This window comes from Ambystoma mexicanum, chromosome 1p (genome assembly GCF_040938575.1).
Source record: "Ambystoma mexicanum isolate Mex_15411 chromosome 1p, UKY_AmexF1_1, whole genome shotgun sequence".
Taxonomy (NCBI): Eukaryota; Metazoa; Chordata; class Amphibia; order Caudata; family Ambystomatidae; genus Ambystoma; species Ambystoma mexicanum.
The window spans coordinates 374,529,158-374,546,942 of NC_090921.1; the positions used below are offsets into that span (position 1 = coordinate 374,529,158).

A 17,785-nucleotide genomic window follows, 5' to 3' on the forward strand; every position below is an offset into this window, starting at 1 on the left:
CCCATAAGCAAAATGCTGGATTTGGACGCGTTTATCTTGAGTCCCGAGAATGCACCATAATAGTTTATAAGCTCGAACAGTCTGGGCAGTGAAACCTGGAGGTTGGTCAGGTAACCCAAGATATCATCAGCAAATAGGGAGAGTTTGAAATTGCAGTCCTCACAGCGTATCCCTGAGATTTCCTGGTCCGCTCTAATCGCTATGGCTAGGGGCTCCATTGCCAAAGCATATAGAAGGGGAGAAAGGGGACAGCCCTGTCGGGTTCCTCTGGACAGAGCCAGGGGTTCCGATGTGCCACCATTGACCAAAACTCTTGCTATAGGACCATTATATAGTGCTGAGACCCACCCACAGAAATGTTCCCCCAGGCCCATTTTCTGAAGAACTCTACCCATATAAGGCCATTCGACACGGTCGAAGGCCTTTTCAGAGTCCAGTGCCAGCAAGTAGCCCTCCACTCCCTGCCTAGAGGTCTCGTGCATGAGGTCTAGGGTCTTCCGAATATTATCCGAACCCTGGCGTCCCGGAATAAAGCCTACCTGATCCCCATGTATTAAGGAGGGGAGGAGCTTCGCCAATCTGTTCGCCAGAAGTTTAGCCAGGATTTTAACATCCACGTTAAGAAGGGATATAGGTCGATATGATTGACACTGGGAGGGATCCTTCCCTTCTTTGGGAAGCACTACTATCAGGGCCGACATCATCGAGGGGGGAAGGGAGCCCTGAACTAGCGCCGAGTTAAACATCTTAGCCATGAATGGGGCTAACGTTGACCGGTAGGTCTTGTAAAACTTGACCGTAAACCCATCATCCCCTGGAGCTGTACCACTTTTTAATGAGGATATGGTGTCAATTATCTCCTCTGGGGTGACGGGGAGTTCTAGTGTACTTGCTTTTTCGGGGGAGAGACCGGGAATCGGGAGCGAGTCCAGGAAGTCGTCAATCTCGGTTCCATCTCCTGTGTACTCCGAGCAGTACAGGTGTTCATAGTACAGCCGAAACTGTTCAGCTATTTTACTATCTCTAGCTGTCGATTCCCCTCCCGGAGAGCGGATGGAATTCACCCTTCTACTGTTTCTGAGTTCGCGAAGCCTCCAAGCTAGTATCTTATCCGCCTTTTCCCCCTTTTCCATATACTTCTGTTTCAGAAAGGACAGTTTTCTTTCCGTTTGGCCCACCTGAAGGTCAGCCAATTTTGAGCGCAACCTTTGAAGCTCCTCCCACTTTCCGGGGAACATTTGCGTTTTTAATTTCCCTCCCGGTTGAATGGCCTCTATCTTTTCCTTCAATAGTTTCTCCTCGTGGCCCCTCTCCCTTTTTTTTCCTCGAGCCTGTTTCAATGAGAATGCCCCTAATGGTTGCCTTGAACGCCTCCCAGACTCCATTGACCCCAACCTCCCCATTATCATTTATAGAGAAGTATTCTGTGATATCTGTAAGGAGGGATTGGCGTACTTCTTTGTCATGCAGTAGAAGATCGTTACACCTCCATAGGGAGCCTGGTGGCGGGGCTGGGGGGATACCCATTTTTATTCTAACCAAGTCATGGTCTGTCCAAGGGGCAACCTCCACCCCCGAGTCTGTGACCTCTCCCCGAAGCGTGGAGTCCACTAGAATATAATCAATACGGGAAAATGTAGCGTGAGTCTTTGGAAAAAATGTGAAATCGGGGTCATGGCCTTGCCTACTGTGGTGTGTATCGCTCAAGCCCAGCTCTTCGTTAACTGTTTGGAAAGCCTCAGCCAATTTTTTGTGGAGTCGCTGATTAGGACACGGGATGGGCGACCTCCTGTCCCGCTCGGGGTTGAGAACCATGTTGAAGTCCCCACCAACCAATAAAGTACCCTCCGAGAAAGCCATAATCTTCTCTCTCATCCCCACCCAGAAGTGATCTTGCCCCTCGTTTGGAGCATAAACACAAACCAGGGTAAACAGTCGGCCCCTTACCTCCCCCTTGAACATGATATAGCGCCCTTCCGGGTCTGCCCTCTGGGCTTTGTGAACAAAATGGGCCCCAGGAGAGACCAGCAGTGCAACTCCACATTTCTTGGCCAAGAAGGACGCTGCATACGTCTGTTCAATTGTTTTAGCCCTCAGCTTCGGTTCTTTGCCCCTAACCCAGTGTGTTTCTTGCACAAATAGAAAGTGGAGCCGGAGCCTTGAGAATTCCCTCACCAGCAGCGACCTTTTAGTGGGAGAGTTGAGCCCCCGCACATTTAACGAGCCCACTGTCAAAAATTGTGATGAATCATCCATTATAGCGATGGTGAAGGCTCATGTCTCCCTCCACTAAGCAAGTACTTTCAGTGCTCCCGCAATGTTCCCGCCCCTTGCTATATTCAAAGGACAGAATTGTATGTACGTAACAAAACAGAAGACTTGGCTTGCCCCAGCTTAAACCCCATTGAACAAACCCCAACATTTTCTTCCCCCCTCCCCCTTGCCCCCCGAACGCCTGGTAATCCAGCGGCTTCATCCTGTCGCTGAGCCAGGCCACCAATGTCTCCCCCCTGCGGGCTCTTGAACTCTTCAAAAACCAACAACTTGAGCCCCTCCACCCCCCTCTTGCATTTAGATTGTAAACATTTACAGCGCTCCCCCATTCGAAATAAAGTACAAACTTGTCCATGAAGCCTCCTGTGGTTCCTCAAGTGTCTGGTTGACCAGGGGATGCCGGAGCCACTCTTCTGACCTTCCTGTGGCCTCGGACTTTACGTCTCTCCCGTGGAGCCTTTGTCCCCCCCGGGCCAACCGGTTCTCTTATACTCCCTTGCTCTCCGACTTCCATGTTTGGTTCTTCCAGGAGTTCTCCCGACACCCTACGAATATCATCCTCCGTGACCAGGGCATATTTGTATCCCTCCAATTCGAAAGAAAGTGAAAAAGGGTACCCCCATCTGTATCGGACCCCCTTGGTCTGGAGCATTTTCGTTAGCGGGGAGCACATCCGACGTCTCGCCAGAGTGAAGGCGGACAGGTCCTGATACACTGAAATCCGGGCCTCCTCCCAGACCACCGGGCCCTGCTTGCGTGCCAGTTCCAGGATTTTGCTTTTCTCCGCGAAATAATGGAATGGTACGAGGATGGATCTGGGGCCTCTGTTAGCCGCCCCCGCCCTGTGGGCTCTGTCAATAGTAGGTTCGTTCGTATTTGCACCTTCGAAAAGAGTACCCACCACCGCATTTACGGCTTTGATAATGTCCATTTGCGTTTCACCTTCCCGCTCAGGAAAGCCCAAAAAGCGCAGGTTACAGCGGCGTTCCCTATTTTCCAAGTCATCAAGCTTTAGGGAGCATTTCTCTTCTCTCCTCTCGAGCTCTGATAGGCGCATGTCAAATTGAGTCTCCAAAATGTCGTTCGAGGCTGTGTTATTTTCGAGCATTTGGACCCTATCCTCTATATTGTCCACTTTTTTATCCAGGGTGTCCAGCCGTACTGCTATGTCCGCTCTGAAGCCTCTTATTTCCTCTAAGAGGGCAGCCATACCTTTAGTGACTGTACTAGTGTCTGACAGTTCCTGATGAGTCGGGGCCGCCATCTCCGGGTTGGTTGGTGGGCTTGAGTTCCGATGTCTAAATCTCTGCAGGGACTCCTTCCAGTTCATAGGCTCACCCCGACCATCTCCCCTAGGTCTCTTTCTGAGTGTTTCGGACCGAGTGGGCTGTGTCACTGCTCCAGAGGGGGGAGGGCAACCAGAGGTCTCCACTGTATAGGGCCTAAGCTTCGTGCTCACTGTTGGGGCGGGGGGTTGCTTGAATCAGAGCTCCAGGCCGTGGCTTGCAAGGGTCTATCGCTCTCTGTCCGTGCTTTCCGTCGGGATGCCTCTACGTGACATATACTCCTGAGGGTGGACACTTTAGTGGAGCCCAGCAGCAGGCGCATTAGGTGGCCCCCGGGACGATCCCCTCTACCCTGAATGCTGATGTGTGACCAGGGGCCCTCTCGTACCGTATGGTGTCCCCAGAGTCCGCTCCGCCTAGGGGAGCCTGTGCTCCTAGGGTCGTCCAGAGAAAAATGGCCCTGCAGGCCAAGAGGAGGACAGTAGTTAAAATGGCGCCCTCCGCGCCTGTTGCGTACGTTCTGACGCCGGCTCCCTGGGCCCCCCGCGCTCCGTGGGAGAGTCCAAGCCGCAGGGCCCGGAAGAGGAAAGAAAGCCCAAAGCACTATGTGGCCTCGCCCGGAAGCCCCTCACCGGCGCAGGCCTCGCACAGATCGCAGCTGCTCCTCTCCGCCTGGTATACAGCCGCTGTAAGGGGAGGCCGGCCTTAAGGAGCAAGTGTCAACTCACTCTTCTTCCCGCTGCTGAGCCGCCTGGATCAGCCGCGGTGGCCAATGCGGCGGGATGTCGCTCCCCTGGGCCCCAGCTCAGCCGCGGCTCTCCGTTACTTTTGCGGAGCCGCGGCGCGGGAGAAGGCGGGGCTCCCTCTCCCTCCACCTCCCAAACTCCAGAACTCGGCGAAATCTCCGAGTCGGATGACCGGAGTTGGGGTGCTCAGGGGCCCCGAGGTGTCCGCGGGCCGCGGGGGGGGGGGGTCGGCGCCTCACTCCTGGGGATTGAGGGGGGGCTCAGGTCCCTCTAACGGCGCCCGGTGGAGGAGACTAGTGCAGATGCATCAGTGCATCTCTGCGCCCCCTGGTGGTCCCCAGTGGCTGCTTTTGCTGACACCTTCATTCCCCCCACCCAACGTCTTCCTCTGACTCTCACGCTGACACGGCCCTTTCTAACTTTCAACTCACCATCTCCAACACTCAACATCCTTGCCCCTGTCATGAGGATCTGCATGAAGCCTGAAGCCAAGTGCAACACCAGGTATGACTCTGACCTGGCCTCTCTGAAATGCAAGTACAGCCTTCAAGCACATCCTGTGACAAACTGACCTGCTGCCAGCTTCAAAGTCAATATAGACTCTCCATCTGCAAGAAGAGGGCCTATATCCAAGCCTGCATGTCTGGGGCCACTAACAGCATGGCTGAACTTTTCCAAATATGCAAGGAACTCGCCAATTCTATTGCAGTCTCCATTTCTCCGCTGCCTTCCCTGGCCCTCTGCTCTGTACTGGCCTCTCATTTTATAACTAAAACTCAGGATCTCCTGTCCTCACTCTCCACTAGACCACTCCCTACTCCCACATCCACTCTCAGGTCTCTCTTGGCCCCCCTCCTCTTCCCTGCCCTCCTACTCTACTCTTTTGCTCCCATCACCTGATGAGGTTACTAGAGAAGTCCGCTCTTTGAATGTTTCATCCAAATAAGTGCTCCCCTGCTCCAGGCTTGGAGCTATAAAGGACAACATTGTCTCCCTTGCTCCAGTCTTGGCTGATTTCTAGCAATCACTCTTTTGCCACTAGATGCTCCTCCTCACTCCTCAAGCACTCCCTTGTGCATCCTCTCCTCAAAAAGCCTTCTGCCGATCCTTCTCGTCTGGCTTATTACCACCCTATCTCCATTACCCCTTTCCTGGACAAACTCTTAGAGAAACCGGCCATGTCCCAGCTTATCCACCACACTGAATTTGTTGGCTGCCTCCACTACCACTAGTCTGGCTTCAGAGCTGCCACAGGCACTGAAACTGCACTCCTGAACACCAATGAAGACCTGCTCTCTAATTCCAAGTCCAACTCTCCTTCCGTTCTTATCCTTCTTGTCCTATCCTCCGCCTTTGATACGGTCAATCATGCCACCCTTATAAATCGGCTCCATGATACCCTTGGCATCATGACCCTGGCTCTGGACTGGTTTACCTCCTTCCTCTCTGATCGACATTCCCAGGTTCAAATGGGCCCTTTACTCTCCTCCATCTCACGCTCCACCTTTCCAAGAATGTCCACTTTCAGCTGCACCTCCTGAGAGGCATACTCCCTTTCCTCACCTTCCCCCAGAAACTCAATGACTCCAGAGCTCTGGTCTTCTCCAGGCTAGACGACTGCAACAGCCTCTTCCTCAATCTGCCTAACTCCTCCCTTTTCCCCCCTTCAAATATTCCAGAATAGGAATTCAAGACTTATCCTTGGCCTCAAGACCAGGGACCGCATCTCTCCAGCTCTAACATCTATACACTGACTCCTGGTTGCTGCGAGGATCAGGTTCAAGACCCTCTGCATCATCCATTAGGCTTTATGGGGCCTGAGAGTGCACTACATCCAACTCTCTCTACCAAAATACCTTCCAGCTAGAGCCCTTCGGTCTTCCAGCTCCAACTATCTGCCGATCTGATGCTTTTCAAAGCGGAGAGTCTGGATAGATCTCTCTCTCCTCCGCAGGTGCTTCCCTCTGGAATGGCCTCCCTGCCTCTCTCAGACTTGAGCCTGATCTTAAGTTCCGGAAGCTTCTCAAGACCTTTTCTCTTCCTCCTTCCCCCTCCCCTGCTAATGACCCTGTCTGTCGCCTGACTAGCTGCCTGGTTCCTTCAAATTCTTACAGGGCACCAGGTCCTCCTTGTCCAGTCTACCCCTGCAATTGGTCTCCCATGACCCCTCACCCTTCAACCTTCGGGCCACCTCCCCCTGCACTTGCCTTGTTGGGCCTGCACCCCTTGAGCCCTTCCAGCCCCTTACCTCCCACTTAACACATGGACCTTCCTTTCCCTGCACTCTCTGTATTCCCCTGGCTCTGACCACCTGGCCTCCCCTGGCACTCGCTTATCCCATGGGCCCTACCGCTCAGACCTGCACTCCCCCCTCCCATCTACCCTGCACGTCTTGTCACTGCACTCTTGTCACTGCACTTGCACGATGCGAATGTCACACGGCCTAGTAGCACTGTTTTTGTTTTTGCCATCTCTGCCCCCCCCTTGTCTTGTTGCGCCTTGAAACACATGTTGTAGAGGCACATTATAAATACTGTATCAGATGGCCTGAATGAAGCACAAAGCCTTGATCCCATGTCGAGAGTTTTTACTGCAATAATCACAGAAATATGGATGCTTCTTGGAATCAGGATTAGGAAAAAGAAAAATAGAACAAAAAGTTGCACCAACTGGAAAAAAGTGTAGAGGAAGTGGCGCTAGGGCGGCTCTCTTTCTTTCTTTCTTTCTTTCTTTCTTTCTTTCTTTCTTTCTTTCTTTCTTTCTTTCTTTCTTGCTCTCTCCCTCTCTCTCTCTCTCCCTCTCTCCCTCTCTTCCTCTCTTCCTCTCTTCCTCTCTTCCTCTCTTCCTCTCTTCCTCTCTTCCTGTCTCCCTCTCTTCCTCTCCCCCTGTCTCCCTCTCTCCTTCTCTCCCTCTCTCCCCTTTCCTTAAGTGCAGGTTAACTGACTTCCTCAGTAATCTTTTACCTAAGCCTAAACTAGTGATGGTTAGTGCTAGATGGTGGAGTATGTGTGCCTCCTATTCTTATCACCCTCCCTTCTCTTCGCTACTCTACCCATCCCTCCTACTCAACTCTGCCTACTTTTTTATAAACACGACTCTTTACCTTATCCACACTATGACTCTTCCAGCTCTACTCCTATCAAAACTACTCATGAAAGTCAGGGATATGGTGCCCTGCATGCCCTTTTCATATACAAGCAACCCCTGGGATATGGTGCCCTTCTCACCTTTCCAATATTCAAGTAACCCAGGGCCATGGTGCCCTGCACACCCCTTTACTATACCAGAAGTTCAGGGATATGGTGCCATGCTCACCCTTCCACTATACCAGAAACTCCACCCTTCACAATTCCCACTCTCAGTATTCTCAGCCCCTCCCCACTTCCTTAATACAGTTTACTCCTTGCACCCCACTTATATACCTTCCCTACTAGCCTCACTCTCTGTTAACACTCACTCCCTTTCACACCAACAACTATCTCCCACACGATGTTCAGTCTTTACTTCTCACTCCCAACTCCTAAACCCCCCCCTCTCCAATTATTCCTGCACTGTATAACACTACACTAATGATACCAATCTCGATCAAATAATTCACCTTTTCAAAATCTGCCCTCCAACACTCTGCTGTCCTTCCTCCACCCGGTCTCTTGGTCTTGCTCCAATTCCACCAGTGACCTCACCCATACAACCCACACTCTGCTTCTGTCTGCTTTTATAGTGCAGCACTCTGTATTCAGGGACTGTCTCACTCTCTGCCCTCATTGGTTGAAGTGCTCAGCTGATTTCCTGCACCAATCAGTGCCTGCCTTTTCCCCAGGAGGAGGGCTACACAGCTGGTAGTCTTTAAACCCTCTTCTAAACTCCTCCCCTTTTTCCGGAACAGTTTTACAAGCATTTTGGTGTTTCTCTGTGATGCATGGCGGCTGAAAGTTTGCTTGGTGGGTGAGTAGACTGCTTCTCTGATGTACTGGATGCACTTTTCTGGTGTTGTCAATTCACAGTATGCTGTAATTGCTACATTTCGTACTTTTAGGCTGTGTGCTTCCGGTCCGGGTTTTCCTGGCTGCATGCTGTTGCATTAGTGCTGATGTAGTTCTGAAACAACAAAAAGAGAACTGTGGTGAGCGACTTTATCATGAGACATTGAGCGCATATGAATGGCATCAGTATTGTCATTATTGGCACAAGGGGAAGATTTTTCAGGAGCCGGTGACCCCACAACTCCCACTTTGCATATCTGCTGCAGGGCTTGTTTTGAGTTTAATTTGAGAAAGCCTCCTGTGTCAGGCTTAGAAGAGTCACTCTCTCCACCCCCTTTGACAAGGGTCAAGATGCTGACCCTGTCACAATACCCAATAAATAAATAAAAGATGTCAGCAGTGGAGAGCAAGAGGAAGTGGTGAGAGCTAAGAGGGTACATCCAGATGTGGTAAAATGCAAGGGAGAGATAGAGGACAGTAGGGGGCAGTGACAGTTAAGAGAGTGACAGAGGAGTTGGTAACATCCGAGGGGGGACTGTTGCAAGAGGATGTGATAACATCAGGAATTGGGAGTAGAAGTCGAGAGAAGATGGAGGATCGGTAGAAACACAAGCAGAAGCATGCAAAATAAAATCCAGAATGAATTTAGCACTGTTACTTAGGCAGAGGCTATGCCTGGTGTTGGAGCACACTGAGCAAGTGGCTAATTCTGTAGCTAAGGTTGAGTGTAGGCTATGTGTTTGTGTGTTAGGTCCTGTGAACGGTGCTATCTCTTAAAGAAAACAATCCCACTTTTCATCCCCTTCTCTTTCGAGACAACACAACATTGCTTCTTCAGTTGTGAACATTTGACTGAGGAAGCTGAAGTGTACCGAATAATGTATCAACAAACAAAGTGGCTTTTGCATTTTTATTCCTTTATGTTGCCTATTAAGTTATATGTGGGTGTTTTTCCTCAGGCAGTGGATGAACATCGGAAAAGCCTCTTGCAGCGCCCTCAGGATTTGGTACTGTTTGTTTACCTGCTGGTCACTATTGCGTTCACACTTTTCAGAGGATTGGTAAGTACACGCACCACAAATTCAAAGCAGCACCTAGTACATCGCCACACCTAGAATGACCATCTGGCTCCAAGTCACCCCACTCAGAACTGGACCCCCAACGCATCACTCCACCCCCACTCCAGTACAAAGGGAAACCAAATTCAACACAGCACTGCCCTACTACAGAGAGGAGCCCAATACATTGTGGCATACCCTCCTGGCCACACAGACAGTAACATGATCTCCAACATAATGCCATGCCAGTCAACCTCCTTCCGCTGCTACTTTTCATGCAACATCATGCAATTCTTTTGTTTCATTCATTCCTGACCCAGTTCTACTTGACGTTTGCATCCACAGGTGGTGCTGGACTGTCCCTCAGATTCTTGCTTTAACTACGTTTATCAGTATGAGCCATACCTGAAGGATCCAGTGGCCTATCCTAAAGTGCAGGTAAGTGCACAGGGAATACAGCATTGCTGACAAGTAGTGTCCTGGCTTTCCCACCAGCAACACCTTATATTCATGCTCCTCATACAAAGCGCTGTTGTCTTAAATGGCAGGTGACGTGGGGGCACGTGTGGAGTCATGAAGTGACAGGCCCGCCAACTCCCTTTTAGAAGTACAGTTAGAAGTGGTTGCATAATAGATTAATGGGTTTGAGAACTGCCCACCGGTTTGTGAAGGGGAGAATGCAGGTGTGTAGGAGGGAAGATTGGGGAAATGAGGACAGGAGCAACCAGGCACAGTAGTCCTGGTTTTGGCTAGAGCTCTCTACAGCATGGTGTAGCTCTGTTGAACTCTGCACAGGTACATGAGCACCATTGACCTCAGTAGAGCCATCAGGCAAGAACATCCACCGGGTTAATTAAGCAGCGAGCATGTAAGCAAATGATGTACAATGCTCAGCAGCCAGAAGGATGCATTTTCTGCTCAGCATCTGTAGGTAGCATTAATCTGGTGCCACTTGCCCCAGAGCAGTGCAGGCGCATAAGAAAGAGCAATGCTTTATGCTTGCACTCATTGATAGGCCCATGGGGTTGCAATGCAAGTGCAAAGACCCAGTAACACCAGCAAGAATGGTTGAACCGTACTAATGCTGCAGATGCGCCCTTTGTGGTTATGGTGTTCCACTGCAAGCCTAAAGCAAAGTAAAAGCAGATGCAAAGGAAACCAGAGGAGATGAGGGAAGGAAAAAACACACTATTGAAAGAAGGAAGTAGCAAAGAAGGAAGGAGACCAAAGACAAAGAAAAAAAAAAGGGAACAAACAATTGAAGCAATGAAAATAAAATGGAAAAGTAGAATTGATAGGAAGACACATGAAGGACATGTGGATGAAATCTGGGAGAAGGAGTTAAGTAAAAAGTCAATAAATACAGGAGATAAAAGACATGGAAGAAAAAGAACAGGCTGGTGTAATATACAGAGAAAGGAAAAATAGAAAATAAGGAAACTAGAGGAGAAGCAGAAATAAGGGGAAAGAACCGATGAACTATAGTTGGATGGTGCTTTATACAAATGTGCCCGTCTCATGGCATGGGGAGAAATGAGAAAGATGGACGATATGACTATAGTAATTGAGAAAGAAACCTCAGTGTGACATGTGACAGGGACAAGCGAGCAGAAAAAAGATGAACGGAATCATTGGAAGAAATGAGGAGGAACTAGAGAGTAAGGAAAAAGAACCAAAGGAAAAAGAAAATGCAGGAAAGAAGCTAGAAATCTCATACAGGAAAAAGACGACATTATGTGTTTATCTTTTTTTTCTTCTTTATATGCAGGGTTTTCATCTGGTCCATTCTTTTTTGTTGATGGTCATGACCATTTCAAGTTTGACCCGTGATTTAATCTTCAGTGAGAGTTATTTCTTTAAAATCAATGTGCCCTTCATCCTTTGCAGCCACTTTGTGTGTTTTTTATTTTTTTAATGATTTCATATTCCAGCACCGCCATTGACAACTCAGACTATCCTGCGGGCCAATCCTTTTCACCCTGGAATCTAGTCATTTTCTTAGGACTACACTGCAGTGGGTGGCTGCTCTTGGTTACCTGGTTCGTACATGCTCCGTCTGGAATCAAAATGATTGGCCATTTGCTTTCTCCTTAGTGTTCCTTAAGATGGGGTAACGTGGGGGTTGATGGGAGTTGTACCAAACCATGTGCTTGAGATTGTTCCTGGAACCTTGTAGAAGGATTTTCGTTGTGTTACTATTGAGGCAGAACCTTTTGTCACCTGTTTTTAACTAATGTGGTCTTGGGCTGGTTATTCATGTTGTGTTTTGTCCCTGGTGTTGCCGGAGAGGAGGAAGGTATTGTGTGTAGGTTGTGAATTCTTTGTCCGTGTTTACGAGGAAGCCATGGATGGCCTTTGCGTATATGTTGTAACGTCTTGGTGATAGGATCACCTCTTGTGGCAGGCGGCACATGGTAGTAATATTTGGTGAGCAGATAATGGGGCTGATTCAGGAGGACATTACTGAGTGGGACTCTGACTTGCCATTGACTCCTGTTTGATCCACAACGATGCTACTATGAGCAGCTCCCGCTTACTCCTGACTTACTACTAGTAAGATTCCCATGTCTTGTGTTTGATATTTAGGACGCGGGATTTCTTTGAGAAACAATGTTACAGTTTTGCATGCAAGAATCGTATTTGCAACATCACGTCTTTCTAACCTGTTTTGGATAAGTGTATTTTGGAAAACCTTTCTTAACGACCTAGATCGATCAATGTTTTGTCATGTACAATAAAGCAAAGCATTCTGTGGAGTTAGCTTGTGTATCGGGTTCTGGGGGCGTTATGGAAAGGAAGCCAGGAAAGGGTCCACGTGGGCTTCAAAAGAAGGAATTGGGATGAAGCGATTGGGTAAGATTAAGTAGGGGAGTGGGGGTTAACCCGCTCCCTGAACCCCTTTGGAAGTACAATGAACGGAAACAAGATTGCTTCTTTAGATTCGGAAATGGAGATTCCTAACATTAGGAAATGTAACATTCGAGCCTTTACCAGTGTGTGGCAAGCGGAGTGGAGGCTGGTGCGGTCAGGATACCAGAGCCGATCCTCCGGTATCTCAAGATTCAAACAACTACACATCAGAATGGTTTCAAGACCCCTTATTGGCTGCCTCCTGCAGTTGTTGCATGCTTTCACTTCCTTCCTTCTCCTTCCCACAGATGCTGGTCTACATGTTCTATGCACTTCCACTATTCTGCCTCTGCCTGTATGGACTGGTGCAGCCGGGCTGCACCTGGATGCTCGACTGGACGCTGGTTCTTGCCGGGGCTCTTGCACAGGTATGTAGACAGCCAGGAACTGGGCCCATTCTCTGTTACCCAGTTGTCACTTTGCTTTATTGTGGAAGAACCAATTTTGCTCCAGACTTGGTTCTTTTAGGATAATGAAGCTGAGCAAGTTCAGGTTTTCTGTTTGTGGAGGTGCTGAAGCAGAACACCTTCAGGTGTTCTCTCTGTGGGGTGGTGTCTGGGGGACGCGCTGTTCTGCACCTGACATTACTAGAAGCTGAACACCTTCAGGCGTTCTCTCTGTGGGGTGGTGTCCGGGGGAGGCTCTGTTCTGCACCTGACAATACTAGAAGCTGAACACCTTCAGGTGTTCTCTCTGTGGGGTGGTGTCTGGGGGACGCGCTGTTCTGCACCTGACATTACTAGAAGCTGAACACCTTCAGGCGTTCTCTCTGTGGGGTGGTGTCTGGGGGAGGCTCTGTTCTGCACCTGACAATACTAGAAGCTGAACACCTTCAGGCGTTCTCTCTGTGGGGTGGTGTCTGGGGGAGGCGCTGTTCTGCACCTGACAATACTAGAAGCTGAACACCTTCAGGTGTTCTCTCTGTGGGGTGGTGTCTGGGGGAGGCTCTGTTCTGCACCTGACAATACTAGAAGCTGAACACCTTCAGGTGTTCTCTCTGTGGGGTGGTGTCTGTGGGGATGCGCTGTTCTGCACCTGACAATACTAGAAGCTGAACACCTTCAGGCGTTCTCTCTGTGGGGTGGTGTCTGGGGGAGGCTCTGTTCTGCACCTGCCAATACTAGAAGCTGAACACTGGTGTCTGGGGGAGGCTCTAGAAGGCTCTAGAAGCTGAACACCTTCAGGTGTTCTCTCTGTGGGGTGGTGTCTGGGGGAGGCTCTGTTCTGCACCTGACAATACTAGATAGAAGCACCAACACAATCCGGCCCAGTTGTATATACCACTTTAAATCTGCTCTTTATTAGGGACGCACAAAAGCCCTAGAAAATGGTGCAATAGCCTTGTCCATCTAACTTTCCAAAGCACAGTTAAGCACGCTTAAAGTTTACAAGTTTCAGGAATGTTTGACAGGGTTTATAAATGGCCTGTGACGTAACATTCGCTTCATGTAAATACTTTATGATGTAACTTTTGCAAGGGTTGCACCGTTAACAAAGACATGTTTCTTTCACAGTGAAAAGTGGACTAAACGCTTTGCTATCCGGCATCCTTCGCAAACCTAATGCAGATAACAGAATGCCTGTCTACTAGATAGCAAACGCCCAGCAACTAGAGCAAAACGTCTGAAAAGCAAATCCTGGGCGTCTGTTAATTTTCCCACTCACCAGAATCTGGAATGCTTAGTTTTCTAGACTTATGCACTTTGTTATCCAGGACTTCATTACTCAGAATTCTTCCATTAGTCACCTTGGCAGGTGCTGCTACCCGAGCATTCCGGATAATAAAGTGCCATATAAAAAACCCTTTGCTGAGCCAAACGGGCGAAATGATCGTAGCGATTAACCGGGCCTCGACATTTTTCATGCGTGATTTTTATTGGTACACATTATAGCGGTGCATCGTGTTTCAAACAGAAACATGTAAATGCGCACAGATCAGGGTTTGGTGCATTCTCATGACCAGTGCTTTACAGTAAGGGAATCTTAGTATGGCATGAACACAGATGACGTCAATGGGCACAATGATAACGTGAAATGGGGACAATATTGGCCAACAATGAAATAAAGTGAACATAAATTGCAGACTTGTCATCGTTGCACATTGGAGGAGGGATCGGGCGAAGGGGAGGTGATGTCTGTGGGTAGGGCAGTGTTCCCTTCCAAGGAGATCAGATGTAACTTAAGAGCAGGTTTGAACGCAGGGTTAGTGTTGATATTTTTTACAGCAGGGGTGGGCTTCCCAAAAATATGGGCAAAGAGAAAAGTAGCCGGAGCAAGAAGCAGCGCTGGAGTTGCAGGGGGTCTTTCAGATTGAGTAGGGCACTGCAGCGAGAGCTATGTTTCGGGGAAAAGGTGGCGATGAAGGTAGCCATCAGCTGATTTAAAGAAGCGTAGAAGAGATTGAAAGCGTGATGCATACAGAATGAGCTGCCATGCAGGCGGCAAGCTGCTGCGTTGGGAAAAGAGCTACAGGCTGAGAATTGCAAAACCATGAATTTAATGAAGGGGTCAAAGAAGTATAGACGCATAGATTAGTAGTGCCAGGGTGGTGATAGGTTTTAGTGGCGTGATGGTGAAAAAGGGAAGCCTTGTCTTCATGTTAGTAGGTTAAGGTTTAGGTTTGTTTTAAAGAGAACCCACGCTTGCGGTCGTCCTGTGGGTGGGGGGATAGTTAAAAAAGATTGGGTTTATGTTGGAGCACAGATCTGGGAGGGCATAATTTGCAGTTAGGTGGCTTCGATCTTAGAGGAGTTGAGCATAAGACACCATCAGTGGTGGATGGACACAAGAAAAGTAGAGATTCAAGACGAGTGATCAGTGGTAAAGGACTCAATCCTGGTTCTATCATCATAAAGGTGGTAGGAGAACTCAAATAAGGAGGTGAGCTTGCCAAGAGGAGAGATGTAGAGGGTAGTAAGTACAGGGCCAGTGTCATGATTCCTGCCCCTCATGTCCCCAGCCCTCCAAGATGTCAGGCTGGAGCCAGGCCACGATCACCTACATGGCCCTCAAGGGCCTCTCCATCCCTTCAAAGACCCACTTGGAGTCAGACTTGGCGCTTGTGGCACCAGACTCACTCACTCCCATAAGATAACATTGGGGATTGGACTTGTAGTGCATTCTTGGGGACAAGATGGATGCCCCCACATATTTCGGTTCCCAGAACTGCATGTGCAGGCTAGTCTTTTGGGTGTGGTTCAGCCCAGAGACACCTGGGATACCCAGAGACTATTTAAGCCACGCCCAGGCTGAGAAACATGCTTTGTGTTTTCTGCACCTGCAGCGTGAGACTCACCGTGTTCGGATCGGTCTCCAGTAGGCCTGCATCTTTCATCTGCGCTCAGCTCCTGCAAGAACATGAACGCTGTTAGGAACAGCCTTACCTTGCGGCGCTTCTGCCCATCATTCATCGGTTCTTCTGTTCTGCGGGCATCTTCGGAGGTGTCATTCTGATTCCGGCACGCCGCTTCCTAAGGAAAAGGGAAAAGAACAGAAAAAAAGGCATTAGTAAGCATTCAGCAAATCTTTGCTTATTTTTAAAGACTGTATGAGCTTCAAACGCATACCTGAATCCCAGCCGCTCTGGGGGAACTCTGTCTCCGGAACTTCTCATCCATCTGCAAGAGGGAAAAGACACTCCAGATGCCAGCCATCATCTAAGGAAGGAAAGGAACGAAGTTAGAGAACTGTTCAAAAGACTCATTATACTTACCTGTCGGACTCTTGCCAGTGAAGTAACTAGGCAGCAACGAGCCTGCATCAATCAACGTGCCCCTGCGCTGAAAGCAGGATGGAGAGCACACTTTCCAAGAAAACAAGGTGAGCTGTGGATCAAAGGGAAGGGTTGGACCCCGGGGAAGAAGGGGTTCAAGCACACAGAGACAATAGGGAGTTAAACTCTACCAATCCTGTGTTTCAGGCCCAGTCTCCAGTCGAGTAGACTCCAGGGAAGGGTTTGAGGTTGTAAGAGGTCAGAACAGGCTGAGTGACGTCCCCGTGGATACCAGGTGAGCGTTACAGCCAGTGACAGAACCATAGGGAACTCCCACGTGGGAACCCTCTCATTGACTATGTCCCAAAATCAAGGATTTCATCTGGGGTAATCCTAAACAGCCGGCTGAGGAGGCAGCGGGTTGGCTGTCATACGAGTGGGGCTTTTCTCACTGAATTGTGATCTCGGTTCACATTTAGATGCTGTTGCCAACCTTCCTCGTTGTTTCTTCTTAGTGTGAGTGTGCAGCAGTTTTCATCAAAACTCATCTCATTTTTATGACTAGCCAGGTTGGAGGGATGGTTAGCCACAAATAGTAGGTTTAGTGAAGACATATGGAAAGGTTCTGGTTAGGGGTGGAAGCCCTCAACAGGGATTGAGAGCTGCTAGGCACTCTGGTTGGCGATCAGTGCCTGGATGATTGGCAGTGCTTCCCAATGTATTGCGGGATCCTGCAGGTGCAGAGTGCTGCTCCCCTTTCTCTAGATGCTTTGCCTACAGCCTTTGGTTGTATATTCTTGGGTGTATCAGAGCAGTGAGTAATCATTTTCAGCAGCTATCCGGAATGCACCTAATACCCTTGGGAATAACCCTTCCACACGCAATATGGTGAAGGTGGACTGGGCTCTGCTGGGAGGACTCTAGTCTGCATATTCCAGGTAGACTGCCCATGAGCAAGTTGCAGGGATGAGCAGTTCTTGATTTCTCAAAGTGGACAATCCCAAGGTGGTCTTCTTTCCTTTCTCAACCCATTGTAATAACGGCCCTAAACCAGGTGAAAAGAATGGTGGCCGCTGGAAGCCATTAGTTGGAGGGCGTTGCTGTAGAAATGAAGTCCTGATATAGGGAGAGTGTTCTTGCCGATCTCCCTGTCTCTTCCAACTGAGGTCATTGCCCCGCCCCCTCAACTTGCACACACGTATTTCCAAAGCCCCTTATTCTTAAAGGGATTTTAGAAAAGAAGGTACCTTGATGAGTGGGTGGTGTGGCTCCCACAGAGTGACACTCCTTCTGGACTTCCGATCTCAATAAAAACGTTAATGCCCACATTTCCTGGGCTAGTGGCTCAGCCAGCCAGGATGGCTGTAGTCTCTACCTGCACAAAGTTTTTTTTAGCTGTACGATAGGTTTTCAACATCATCATCATCATCATCTTGTTTGGAGTGGTCCTAATCACTCTTCACATCTTAGTATTACAAAGTCCTCAAACAAACGTTTGTTTCATTAAAATGTGTGGTGGCAAATCTTCCACCCAAAAGCAGGTAGGGATCAGAAATCACACCCATGCACAATCCACAAACAACGTGCAAGTGTGAGAAATAAGTTTTCTTATGGACCACACGTTACATATCAATAGTGTGAAATACAAAAAATCAATAGTATTTTATAACAAATAAGCTAGCAATTTTTAGACTTATCATTGCACCATTGGTTTCTGCTTTAAGATTTAAAACATTAGTGTATCTAAAGGGTATCCAGCTGAAAGTTGGCAGTTGTGAAAGTGATCTAGAAATTGTGAAAACAAAGTGGTCCTGTG

The 17,785-nt window shown here is 48.9% G+C and overlaps 1 protein-coding gene across 1 annotated transcript in view; it reads left to right on the top strand.

Moving 5' to 3' along the window:
• The window catches only part of TM6SF2 (transmembrane 6 superfamily member 2), a 354,704-nt gene that overhangs the window by 315,306 nt on the left and 21,613 nt on the right, over nucleotides 1-17,785 (top strand). Inside the window, exons 7-9 of the mRNA XM_069649116.1 lie at nucleotides 9,249-9,350; nucleotides 9,693-9,785; nucleotides 12,506-12,625. Of these exons, the coding sequence (XP_069505217.1) occupies nucleotides 9,249-9,350; nucleotides 9,693-9,785; nucleotides 12,506-12,625 (315 nt within the window). The remainder of the gene's footprint in view (nucleotides 1-9,248; nucleotides 9,351-9,692; nucleotides 9,786-12,505; nucleotides 12,626-17,785) is intronic.